This window comes from Bos javanicus, chromosome 8 (genome assembly GCF_032452875.1).
Source record: "Bos javanicus breed banteng chromosome 8, ARS-OSU_banteng_1.0, whole genome shotgun sequence".
Taxonomy (NCBI): Eukaryota; Metazoa; Chordata; class Mammalia; order Artiodactyla; family Bovidae; genus Bos; species Bos javanicus.
Window position 1 is genome coordinate 5,190,277 of NC_083875.1, and position 13,508 is coordinate 5,203,784.

Here is a 13,508-nt window from a genome sequence, read left to right on the forward strand (position 1 = left end):
AGTGGTTTCCCTCTCACATAGAAGTAGTGAAATCGACTGATCCTAGTGAAACTGACTACAACTGGGTAGACACACTCTTTATTTCCATTTCAGAGAATTTTCACTACCGTTACAAAACAGAATAAAATCTTAACCATATAGAATGTGGGCCCTAAAGGAAACCCTAAGTATAACTGCTTGCCTCTTTATTACTATCATTACTAATAGCACATTTAGCATTACATGAAAAATGTCCCAAGTGTTACATGTTTCACTTGAGAGATATGTGTGTTTGTATAAAATCAATTAACTGACTTAATTTACTTACACTTTTTGAATCCAACATTCAATAATTGTATAATAATTTTTTTTCAGTTGCACATGGAATGTTTATCCAACTAGATCTACACTATGCATAAACAACTCTTAATAAATTTCAATAGATTGAATTAATCCTGAATGTCCTCACATCAAACTAAATTAAAAACAATAAAAAATAATATATGCAGAAGAGTTGCAAATATTTAGAAATCAAATAATACATTTATGAATAACCCACAGGTCAAATGTAGAATCATAGAAATTAAAAAGTATTTCAAATGGAATGATAATGAAACTTATTAGTATCAGTCAGTTCAGTTCAGTCACTCAGTCATGTCTGACTCTTTGAGACCCTATGAATCGCAGCATGCCAGGCCTCCCTGTCCATCACCAACTCCCGGAGTTCACTCAGACTCACATCCATCGAGTCAGTGATGCCATCCAGCCATCTCATCCTCTGTCGTCCCCTTCTCCTCCTGCCCCCAATCCCTCCCAGCATCAGAGTCTTTTCCAATGAGTCCACTCTTCGCATGAAGTGGCCAAAGTACTGGAGTTTCAGCTTTAGCATCATTCCTTCCAAAGAAATCCCAGGGCTGATCTCCTTCAGAATGGACTGGTTGGATCTCCATGCAGTCCAACGGACTCTCAAGAGTCTTCTCAAACACCACAGTTCAAAAGCATCAATTCTTCGGTGCTCAGCCTTCTTCACAGTCCAACTCTCACATCCATACGTGACCAGTGAAGAATCTTCTTCTCTGCTGAAGATTCAAGGGAACACTGTAGACTGCCTAGGTTTTCTTTCTATACCGTTCTTTCCTGCAAACTCTTACATACTTTGATAACTCTAGATTGTTGGCTTCATCTCTACCATTTAAGGAAATCACCTGGGTATACCTGAGTTTCTCCTAACTTCAGCATTGCCTAGAATTTCACTCTGGTGTATAAGCAGAGGGACATGTTTGCTTCCTCTCTGAAGAATTTCTATATTTTTTTGCCCATGTCTTGAAAACCATTGTTTCATATTTTCATATGGTTGTTCAGGTGGTCAAGTGGAAGAATAGGTATGCTATGTTACTCCACTGTGCTTGTACTCAGTCATTTCCAACTGTTTATGACCCCATGGACTGTAGCCCACCAGGTTTCCTTTGTACGTGGAATTTCCCAAGCAGCAATACTGGAGTGGGTTGCCATTTACTCTTCCAGGGGATCTTCCAGACTCATGGATGAAACCCTGGTCTCCTGTGTCTCCTGCGTTGTCAGGTGGATTCTTTACCACTGAGCCATCTGGGAAGCCCCCCACCCCCCACCATGTTACCCCATCTTGGTTAAAAGGAGAAATCCCAGTGATAATCTTAGCCAGAAATAATATTAGCTGGAAGTTGCAAAGCTCTCTGTTTTTATTAAAATATACAAAACTAATAAAGAAATATTAGATATAGGGGCACAACGTCTACTTCTTTCCTTCCCCTACTAGTGTAATCTAGTGGTTCAGACAGCCCAGGGGTTCAGTGGTCCAGGCCTTCTTAGAGTCTGTATTCAAATGATAATTTGTCATAAATTTTTGTCATAGGTATTTCTTTATACATATTATTAAATGGCTTACTTCCAGAAGTATTTGTGGATAATAGATTACATATCTCACAAAAATGTTTGATCTAATGCAGTAATTGCCTACCTCACTTTAAAATATTACAGTATTTATATAATTTAATGGATTGGATTAATATAAAGATGTCTTAAAAAGCCAGTGATAGAATGGCGTCTCCAAAATATTATGTAATCAGCCCTAGGCATGAGAAAGTGTGTTTAGATGATGGTAAGGAAAATATGAAGGCTTTGAGAATCTTAAATGCAAGTTTACCTAAACAAAGTATAAAGGTTTATATTGCTGAATGAACAGTAAAATATCTCTTTCAGACAAAAAAAAAAAATCACAAATAAGTCAGGTACTTAAATCACATATCTCTAATTTTTTTTTAATTGGCTTATTCCTATTTGTGAAAGAACCACCTTTTGTGAAACCAGTGAAATTGCAAAGATAAATTAATGTAATTATAAAAGAATGGTGGTTAAGTATGTTTATAATAAAGAATATTGTTAAACTAAATATATCTTTAAATCACCCTGTTATTAAATGTCAATAGTGAATTTCAGAAAACATATATGCTCTGTTTGTGGAAACAGAAGAGTGTGAGAAATATTCTATTCAGTTTTATTTTCATTATTGTGAATGGTTTAGCAGGATGTTTACCGACTGGTTTTTATTTTAAATGCCTTTAAGATTTGTTGTTTCTCACAAGTAGCTTAAGAATTTATTTCTTTTGTCTCTTTGGTACATTTAAATTTAAAGATTTGTTTTTCCATTCACTTAGATAAAGTATTACTTGAAGAGATGTCCTCATTTCTGAACCATTATTACTCTCCAAGTTAATTTTATGAAAAGGCTTATTTTAAAATAATACATACTATGAAATGCAATAACAACATGCATTTTCACCCGTAGTCCTATACACTTAATACAACAGTTTTAAACTATCCCTATTTTCTTTTCATAAATTTGCTACCTATCCATAAACATATAAATTGTGTCTGACTTCATTTTACTTATTTCTTCATCACAGTTCCATATTACCACATTGTCTTCTTAGTTCACAAAATTCCCATTCCCAGCTTGACTTGAAGTTAAATCTAAAATACACAGGTTGCAGATTCTTAATAAAATTCTGGATATGCTTCAATATTTCTAGTAATAATGAGAAGCGGTGATCTGAACAATAGCTTGGCCAATGCAATGGCTGACTTTGAGAGTGAATTCAATTTCCTTTGGAGTAGCTTAAATGCTGGGATGACTAAATATAATTTAATCAGTTCAGGCACCACCACAAACAGGCTGGCTTTCCTTAGAGTAAAAATCAGATCAGCACCCTCATTATTTTTGCCCAAGCTATTTCAATCTCTAAACTTTCTTCCTTTCATCTTTGCTGTCTCGATGCATCATTTACCCAGATGTCAGAGGAATTATAAACATTATCCTGTCTTCCCCATCATTAACAGTATGAGAAATACTTCATATTGACTGCAGGCTAATGTCCAGATTTCTTAGAATCACTTTCAAGATCCTCCATGACTTGTTTTCCACATACAGACTCATCTATAAAGACATCCCTAGTTCTTTCAGATAAAGTTGGTCATACTTCCTGCAGGCTCTTCAGTGCCTCTGTGCCGTCTGTTATGCCCCTTGTCTCATTTGAGTCTAATCATTTAATGTATCTGTCCACTGGTCTGTGAATCCTTAAGGGAGGAAACTGTAATTTATTCATCTTTGTATCATGTGTCTCTCACTTCCTCTCACGCAGTTCGTGTCTCTCCTTGTTTCCTAGCATCTTTCACAGAAGACTTGACAGTAAAATGACAACTGTTAAGGCAACGACAGACTTTCCTGATGATCCAGTGGTTGAGACTTCACCTTCCGATGTAGGGGATGTGGGTTCGATATCTGGCCGGGAACTAAGATCCCACATTCCTCATGGCCAAACAACCAAAACACGAAAAAGAAGCAATATGAGAACAAATTCAATTCCTCATCAAAAAAAAAAAAAAATTTTAAAGCAACAATAACAGCAACATGTAATTTTAAAAAGCTATAATCAAATATAATACTGTACTGAGTGCTTTGTATGGATTATCTAATTTAATTCTCTTTCACAAATTATGAATAACTTATCATTTTTGGCTTCTATATTGTTACACATGAGAAAACTAGTCTTATAGAAGTTAAATAACTGACCCATTTTCACACAAGTGGCAAAGCCACATTTAAACCTCAATACTCTAATGTATAAAATGTGATTTTTCAATATTTGAGGAATACTTATAATGAGTGAGTTTAGTCTCATTGAAAAAAATTACAGGCATCTATGTAAAGAAGGTAACTTTGTTACTTATAGTCTACTTATTAGATTAAGGCTATTTTTAATGTAATGTGGGTGTATGCTCAGTCATGTCCAACTCTTTGTGACCCCATGGACTGTAGCCTGCCAGGCTCCTCTGTCCGTGGAATTCTCCAGACAAGAATACTAGAGTGAGTTTCCATTTCCTCCTCCAGGGGATGTTCCTGACCCAGGGATCAACCCCAAGTCTTCTGTGTCTCCTGCATTGGCAGGCTGATTGTTTCAGCTTGGTTTCCCCTAAAGTAGACTCTCAGACACAATTTGACTGCAGTAGTTTTAAAGAGACAATCACAGAGTATACCTGGGCAAGGAGGGTGAAGAGGTAAGACAGGGAAGGGAAATCAGCCAGTCAAAGATCCCCATCCTGATGCTTATCCCTGTGGGCACCTGAGGCTCCATCTTGCTGGAAAACCATGGCAATGATACAGAAAACACCTCAGAGATGCTTCATTAGAGACCTGCTTTTTCCCCAGCTTCATTGACTGGGGAACCAATTTGCCTCTGAACTTTTGATTTGCCTTTTATCAGAGATGAGAGAAAGCACTCGGTTGACTGTCTGCTGGTACTTATGGTAAGGCCAACTTGGCAAGTTCTAGGATGGTGATGGTATAGAGACAGTGTTGATGCTCTGGCATCAGTCCTGGAGCTGTTACTCATCAACTTGTGCTTCCAGTAAATCAGATCTTTATTTGAACTATAGATAGATAGATAGATGATAAATAGATGGATAGATAGATGGATGGATGTTAGATAAATGGATAGATAGAGGGATGATAGATGAATGGATGGATGGATAGATGGATAGATGCATGGATGATAGATGATAAATAGTTATATAATATATAGATGATAGGTAGCAGACACATAGATGATGGATAGATACACATACACACACATGTACATACATAGACAGCTAATTGTGTATGTCATATATTACTCCTGTGTTTGTTACTGAACTCAGGTTCAGTTGCTCAAAAGCCGGTCATTTGAGAGGCAAGTGTGAATAGACAGGAAATATGCTTTAATCAGAAAAGCCAACAATCTGAGGAGAAGGTGGATTTGTCCAGAGACCAACTCTGAAGATTCTGCTTGGCCACGACCAGTTTTAAAGGGGGAAATGGGAAAGAATCTCAGTGAATTTATCAGAGCAGGATGTTGGGTTCTGATCATTCTCCATTGCGTGAACATCTCTTCTGATGTTATCTTGCCTGCGTGATCTGCCTGCTGGGTTGCTAAAGGGGCTGCTGGGGTAGAGAGCTAGTCATTTTTTAGCTAGTTTATTCTTCATCCTTACCTCTTTTTCTCTAGGAAAAGAATCAGCAGGTTAGACAAGGCATAGTGTGCATTCAGGAGAGCGTAAGTCAGGAGTTAGGTTGAGTTGCTGAGTTAATCTCATTCCTAGAATTAGGGTCTTTTTTAATTATTTTAATTGGAGGCTAGTTATTTTACAATATTGTGGTGATCTTTGCCATACATTGACATGAATCAGCCCTGGATGTACATGTGTTCCCCATCCTGACCCTCCCTCCCACCTCCCTCCCCATCCCATCCCTCAGGGTCATCCCAGTGCACCAGCCCTGAGCACCCTGTCTCACATTGAACCTGGACTGACGTTCTATTTCACATAGGATAATATACATGTTTCAATGCTATTCTCTCAAATCATCCCACCCTCGCCTTCTCCCACAGAGTCCAACAGTCTGTTCTTTACATCTGTGTCTCTTTTGCTGTCTCTCATATACTAGAATTGAAAGAATTAGGGTCTTTAAAGGCTGGAAGAGAACAGAAATGAGCAAGCAGGACAGGGAGCAAAGGATCTGTTTTCATGTTCAACTCCATATCATTTAGACACTTCAAACTTCATGTGGTCAAAATTGAATTCATCTTTACCCTCAAATCTTGGAGCCCTCAAATGTCCCTCACGCACTGTGTTCTTACCTCCATCTGTATTTCATACATCAGTTGCCTATGTCCAAAACGTGGGGGTCCTCCATAACTGTTTCTCCTAGACAGTTACTAAGTCATGTCAATTATTTTCCTAAATATATCTCAAGTTGGTCTTTTGCAGGCCCCTTTTAACTCTCACTTGCATTGAAGTTACTTTATGAATTGATTCAGGGGCCCCACTCTCAAATGCTTGAAACGTCTGCATATCAATTCCCCTTTAAATCTTTGCCTTTTACCAATCTGTATCTCCTATTATAACATAAATATCTTAAAGTCAGAAACTGCGATTCATTCTTTGTTTTATCTCCACTTTGCATCCTGGCTAAGAGTAAGCCAATAGCAAATCATTGTGAACTGAACACACAAATGAACAGAAAGATACTTTCACATCCCTTATATAGAAATTACTTAAAATATTTTTATGAGAAAAGGCTTTTTTGCCCATGATCAGTCTTCCATCCTCACAAGTCTGCCTATTTTTCTTAATGGATTATATATAGCTGTTAAACATATATTTAAATCCCAAAGCCTATTGATTGCTTTGCGGTCCCCAACCTTTTTGACACCAGAGATTAGTCTCGTGGAAGACAATTTTTCCATGGATGAGATCAGGGAGATAGTTTTGGGATGATTCAGGAACAGTAGGGTCCATGCTCCTATGAGAATCTAATGCCATTGCTGATCTGAGAGGAGGTAGAGCTCAGAAGGTCATGCAAACATTAGGGAGAAGCCATAAATACAAAAGAAGCTTCACTTGCCCACTGCTCATCTCCTGCTGTGCAGCCTGGTTCCTAACATGAACTGATCCATAGCCCAGGGGTTGGGAACCCTGCTATAGTGTATTGGTCTGAATACAGTTTTTATTTAAAAAACAAGCAAGCAATGTGTACAATATCTCCTCTAAATGTTAAAAGAATAATTTTCCTCTTGGGAATATCAGTTACATTCCCAGAGCATTGTTAGGTATGATGTTTTGATATATTGATATTTGATGTTTTTATATATTGATATCCTGAATATCAATATTCAGGATAATACAAAATCAACATTCAAAAAACTAAGATCATGGCATCCCATCCCATCACTTCATGGCAAATAGATGGGGAGACAATGGAAACAGTGACAGATTTTATTTTCTGGGGCTCCAAAATCACAGCAGATGGTGATTGGAGCCATTAAATTAAAGACACTTGCTCCTTGGAAGAAAAGCTATGACCAACATAGAGGGCATATTAAAAAAAAAAAAACAGAGACATTACTTTACCAACAAAGGCCTGTATAGTTAAAGCTATGGTTTTTCCAGTAGTCATGTATGCATATGACAGTTGGACCATAAAAAAAGGTGAGCGCCAAAGAGTTGATGCTCTTGAACTGAGGTGTTGGATAAGACTTGGGAGAGTCCCTTGGACTGCAAGGAGATCCAACCAATCAATCGTAAAAGAAATCAATCCTGAATATTCATTGGAAGGACTGATACTGAAGTTCAGTTCAGTTGAGTTCAGTCACTCAGTCGTGTCTGACTCTTTGTGACCCCATGAACCACAGCACGCTAGGCCTCCCTGTTTATCACCAACTCCCAGAGTCCACCCAAACCCATGTCCATTGAGTCAGTGATGCCATCCAACCATCTCATCCTGTTTTGTCCCCTTCTCCTCCTGCCCTCAATCTTTCCCAGCATCAGGGTCTTTTCAAATGAGTCAGCTCTTCACATCAGGTGGCAAAAGTATTGGAGTTTCAGCTTAAACATCAGTCCTTCCAATGAACACACAGGACTGATCTCCTTTAGGATGGACAGGTTGGATCTCCTTGAAGTCCAAGAGACTCTCAAGAGTCTTCTCCAACACCACAGTTCAAAAGCATCAATTCTTTGGTGTTCAGCTTTCTTCACAGTCCAACTGTCACATCCATACATGACTACTGGAAAAACAATAGCCTTGACTATATGGATGTTTGTTGACAAAGTAATGTCTCTGCTTTTTAACATGCTGTCTAAGTTGGTCATAACTTTCCTTCCAAGGAGTAAGTGTCTTTTAATTTCATGGCTGCAGTCACCATCTGCAGTGATTTTGGAGCCCAGAAAAATAAATTCAGCCACTGTTTCCACTGTTTCCCAATTTATTTGCATGAAGTGATGGGACTGGATGCCATGATCTTCATTTTCTGAATGTTGAGCTTTAAGCCAACTTTTTCACTCTCCTCTTTCACTTTCATCAAGAGGCTCTTTAGTTCTTCTTAACTTTCTACCATAAGGGTGGTGTCATCTGCATATTTGTGGTTATTGATATTTCTTCTGGCAATCTTGATTCCAGCTTGTGCTTCTTCCAGCCCAGCATTTTTCATGATGTACTCTTCATATAGGTTAAATAAGCAGGGTGACAATATACATACAGCCTTGACATACTTCTTTTCCTATTTGGAACCAGTCTGTTGTTCCATGTCCAGCTCTAACTGTTGCATCCTGACCTGCATACAGATTTCTCAAGAGACAGGTCAGGTGGTCTGGTATTTCCATCTCTTTCAAAATTTTTGCAGTTTATTGTGATCCACACAATCAAAGGCTTTGGAATAGTCAATAAAGCAGAAATAGATGTTTTTCTGGAACTCTCTTGCTTTTTCAATGATCCAGAGGATGTTGGCAATTTGATCTCTGGTTCCTCTGCCTTTTCTAAAACCAGCTTGAACATATGGAAGTTCATGGTTCATGTATTGCTGAAGCCTGGCTTGGAGAATTTTGAGCATTACTTTACTAGCATGTGAGATGAGTGCAATTGTGCAATAGTTTGAGCATTCTTTGGCATTGCCTTTCTTTGGGATTGGAATGAAAACTGACCTTTCCCAGGCCTGTGGCCACTGCTGAGTTTTCCAAATTTGCTGGCATATTGAGTGCAGCACTTTCACAGCATCATCTTTCAGGATTTGAAATAGCTCAACTGGAATTCCATCACCTCCACTAGCTTTGTTCATAGTGATGTTTCCTAAGGCCCACTTGACTTCACATTCCAGGATGCCTGGCTCTAGGTGAGTGTGAGTGATCACACCATCATGATTATCTGGGTCGTGAAGATCTCTTTTGTACAGTTCTTCTGTGTATTCTTGCCACCTCTTCTTAATATCTTCTGCTTCTGTTAGGTCCCTACCATTTCTGTCCTTTATTGAGCCCATCTTTGCATGAAATGTTCCCTTGGCATCTCTAATTTTCTTGAAGAGATCTCTTGTCTTCCCCATTCTATTGTTTTCTTCTATTTCTTTGCATTGATTGCAGAGGAAGGCTTTTTTATCTCTCCTTGCTATTCTTTGGAACTCTGTATTCAAATGGAGCTCCAATTCGTTGGCCACCTGATGTGAAGTACTGACTTACTGGAAAAGACCCTGATACTGGGCAAGATTGAAGGCAGGAGGAGAAGGGGATGACAGAGTATGAGATGGTTGGATGGCATCACTGACTTAATGGACATGATTTTGAGTGAGGTCCTGGAGTTGGTGATGGACAGGGGAGCCTGGCATCCTGCAGTCCATGGGGTCACAAAGAGTAGGGCATGACTGAGTGACTGAACTGAACTGAACTGAATGTTGATATAGGAAAACACCTTTGTCTCAGGTCTCTGGCTTTGTTGAATGGGTAACTCTGTAATTATGACAAGATGCACTGAATTCCTTTAGCACTCTTTTCCATCTTTGTTCATTATATGTGAAAGCACCCATCTCACTATGCTCTTGGAAATCACTGACACATATGTTTCATATATTGCTCTTTAAAATAATTTTATGTTATCCCTAAAGGAATATGTTCCTTTGTGAAAGTCACTCAGTCCTGTTTGACTGTGACCCCATGAACTTTAACCTGCCAGGCTTCTCTATCCATAGAGTTCTCCTGGTCAGAATACTGAAATGGATTGCCATTCCCTCCTCCAGGGTTATCTTCCTGACCCAGAGATCGAACATGGGTCTCCTGCATTGCAGGCGGATTCTTTACTACTGAGCCACCAGGGAAGCCCTGGTTCTTTAAAGAGCATGTCTTTTATAGGGCTTTTATGCCCATTTCATGGTATCAATTTGATGGTTTTTTTTCTAGTTCTCTCAATTGTATTTGAAAACATCGAAATCTACCATTTTTATAAATATTTTTACAATTTAAAAAATCTGAGATCAAATAAAGTAATAATAAAGTGACAAAATAGAAAGAAATGTCTACATTTTATATTTAAATTATTTGCCTAAAATATGTCATTTACTATAACTTCCAGGATAATTAATTTTTTTCTTTAATTGCATTATGCTGCTGCTGTGTCACTTCAGTCGTGTCCGACTCTGTATGACCCTATAGATGGCAGCCCACCAGACTCCCCTGTCCCTGGGATTCTCCAGGCAAGAACACTGGAGTGGATTGCCATTTCCTTCTCCAATGCATGAAAGTGAAAAGTGAAAGTGAAATCGCTCAGTCATGTCCGAGTCTTAGCAACCCCATGGACTACAGCCCACCAGGTTTCTCCGTCCATGGTTTTTCCAGGCAAGAGTACTGGAGTGGGGTTCCATTGCCTTCTCCATAATTACATTATACTAATATTCTATTATCTGAAGCTGTAAGACAAGATCTATTTTATATCCACAGTGATATTTAAGTTATCCTAGTGAGATCATAGTAAAATAAAGTATTGAAGTAATTGACTAAAAACATATTGTAGGTAATGTCTTGAATATTCTGGTATGTTTCTATGCATACTGGTAGAATCTATGCATGCTTCAAAATTTATACTTTGTTTTGTTTTCTCATAAATTAAACAGTAGCCATTTCTGGCAAAAGACAAATTATTAGATGTTCTTGCTTTTAAGCAGAAACTGTGTCTGTTTCCAGATTTTTGCTCTCCCTTTTGTCTTCAGGTAGTCCATATAAGGAAAATCACTGAATTTTGATAATTGATTAAAATTTCACTCTGTATTATTTTTAAAGTAACTCAAATGCTTCACCAACAAGTGAATTCATTATCCTTCATAAAGCTTGGGCAAATATGACCAATGCTAAACTAAAAATTAAATGAGATTTGAGACCCAGTTTTCTGCCCTATTTATAAATTACTTAAATAAATCAAGAATATTGAAAGTATAGCCATGACATATACTAAATTGCTTGCAACTATGCCCAGAGTTAAGACCTACTTCCTATTTGGCATCTCAGATTACTTCACAGTGATAACAGAAATATGAGATCTGTATAGTTCTCATAAGGAAGGTCATAGTGTCATGATTCGAATCTCACCATGAGGTTGCATCAGTATGTGATTATTTAAGATTAAATTTTCACTTCTTTCACTTTAAGTCTCTTTTCTCCCCTAGAGCCTTAAACACTGCCAGCCATGGAGACATAACCCAACTTTAACTGATTATTTGGGCATAAATATTACAGAAGTTAAACTTCCAAAACTTCCCAGAAATCCACCCAAACATTAACCACTTGCTCAATGGAAATGATGTTAATACATAAAATTTGTCCTCATTACTATTAGATTGCAATAGAGAAAATATATATTAAGAATACCATGACATTTCAGTGCAATTCTTACCTTCTTTTTGAGCCACTGGTATAGAAAAGCACACATGAAGTCAATATACAAAGGAGGGCTGAGGAAATTATGGCAAAATCAACTCAGAATCACTGGAATAAACTATTCATCTGGTTTTATAGTCCAACAGAGCTTCTTATTATTTAACCTTGTTGAGTCAAGACACATTATCTGTAACTGAATAAATGTGAAATTGACACATTCAGAAAAACAAAAAAGAGAGTGGATGTGAAAGGGAATCATTAATAAATCCCCAAAATGGGTAGAGTAGCTATAATGATGTAGAAGCTATGGCTGGGAAATCGTTCAGATCAGATCAGATCAGTTGCTCAGTCTTGTCCGACTCTTTGTGACCCCATGAATCGCAGCACACCAGGGCAAAGTCTAATTTTCACTGTTGTCTGATAACACAGTGAGTCAATGACAATATAAAATGTACTACCGTTTTGCATCTAACATAGCCTTGCCCTCCTCTTTCAACTCCAGCTGTAAGCACAAGATGTACCTGGAAAGGCTGCCGAACACCAGCATCATTATCCCATTCCATAACGAAGGCTGGACTTCCCTCCTCCGGACCATACACAGCATCATCAACCGAACCCCAGAGAGTCTGATCGCAGAAATCATCCTGGTTGATGACTTCAGTGATAGAGGTAAGTCACTATTGATACCATTTTATGTGATTCTGTTATCACCTGCATAATTGTTACAGGCTTTTAAAATAAGGCAGAGGATTATTACAATGGCTTCTTGCTGATTCTATCTGAAAGGTGATTATGAAGTTTTGTCTATGCTGTGCTGTTGTGATTTTGTAAAATGTTGGCCAAATGCAAAATGAAATGGATAAGTTATTGGCATCATTTGGGGTATCTGTAAGAAATTTACATTGCATTTCTGTTGTGAATTAGATAGGTGTTGGCAGAATATCTTAAGTTCTATCTTCAGCTTTAGAAAAAAACACTGTGAAATATGGTGAGTACATATGAATGGTGATATATTCCAGTAGAACCGTAAAACCTGTTTCCATTTCTGAAAAAGATCTGCTCTGTTGTTTACTAGCAAGATGGTTTCTCCAGGCTGTGCTTCTGTTATTTCATAAATACTGGAAATGGTAAGTAACACAAAGAAATATTTTGACTTGGCGATTTTAGCTATTTTATTGTATCTGAACAATAACAGCATAAAGGCCCAGAGTGCAGAGTATTAGAAAATTTAGCATCGTTTTACTGTTTTTTACTATTCTGATGAACACAATTTGGTTCGTAAGTCAGGGGAATATGATTATAGAAAGTTTCTTGAGTTTAGGATTTGATAAATCATATTTGCTTTAAATACAGGAATTGTTAATATTACAGGATAAGTAAAATCTTTCTATCTTGGCTGATAGGCAGAAACTTTTTCTAAAGATATTCATCTACCTTCTGTTTCTTTGTATGAAGGAGTTTGGTTTAACTATACTGTGTGTGTTTAAGAATGGCAGTAAACAAGTTTATTTTTCCTACGTCTTACAAGAGAATGCATCTTGAGTTTCTATGAATTAATTGCAGTTTGGGAAATTTCATTTGCACACAGAAAACTATTCTTCGTAGTACTTAAAAATTCTATAAAAGTAAAACCACTTGGTGTGTTAGCTTTGAGGTTTCTGTAATATTTTTGTCTGCAATGATTCACTTCAAATACTGATTCAGGATTCGTGGTCTATTTGTATGTGTTGAAGTTTATGTGACAAAAGAAAGTTGTCTGTTGTTCTGTT

The 13,508-nt window shown here is 37.6% G+C and overlaps 1 protein-coding gene across 1 annotated transcript in view; it reads left to right on the plus strand.

Annotated features, from left to right (window-relative positions):
* The window catches only part of LOC133252390 (polypeptide N-acetylgalactosaminyltransferase-like 6), a 166,757-nt gene extending 154,298 nt beyond the window's left edge, over nt 1–12,459 (plus strand). The window contains exon 3 of the mRNA XM_061424935.1: nt 12,242–12,459. Within this exon, the coding sequence (XP_061280919.1) occupies nt 12,242–12,458 (217 nt within the window). The 3' untranslated portion in view covers nt 12,459. The remainder of the gene's footprint in view (nt 1–12,241) is intronic.
* The last annotated feature ends 1,049 nt before the right edge of the window (nt 12,460–13,508 follow it).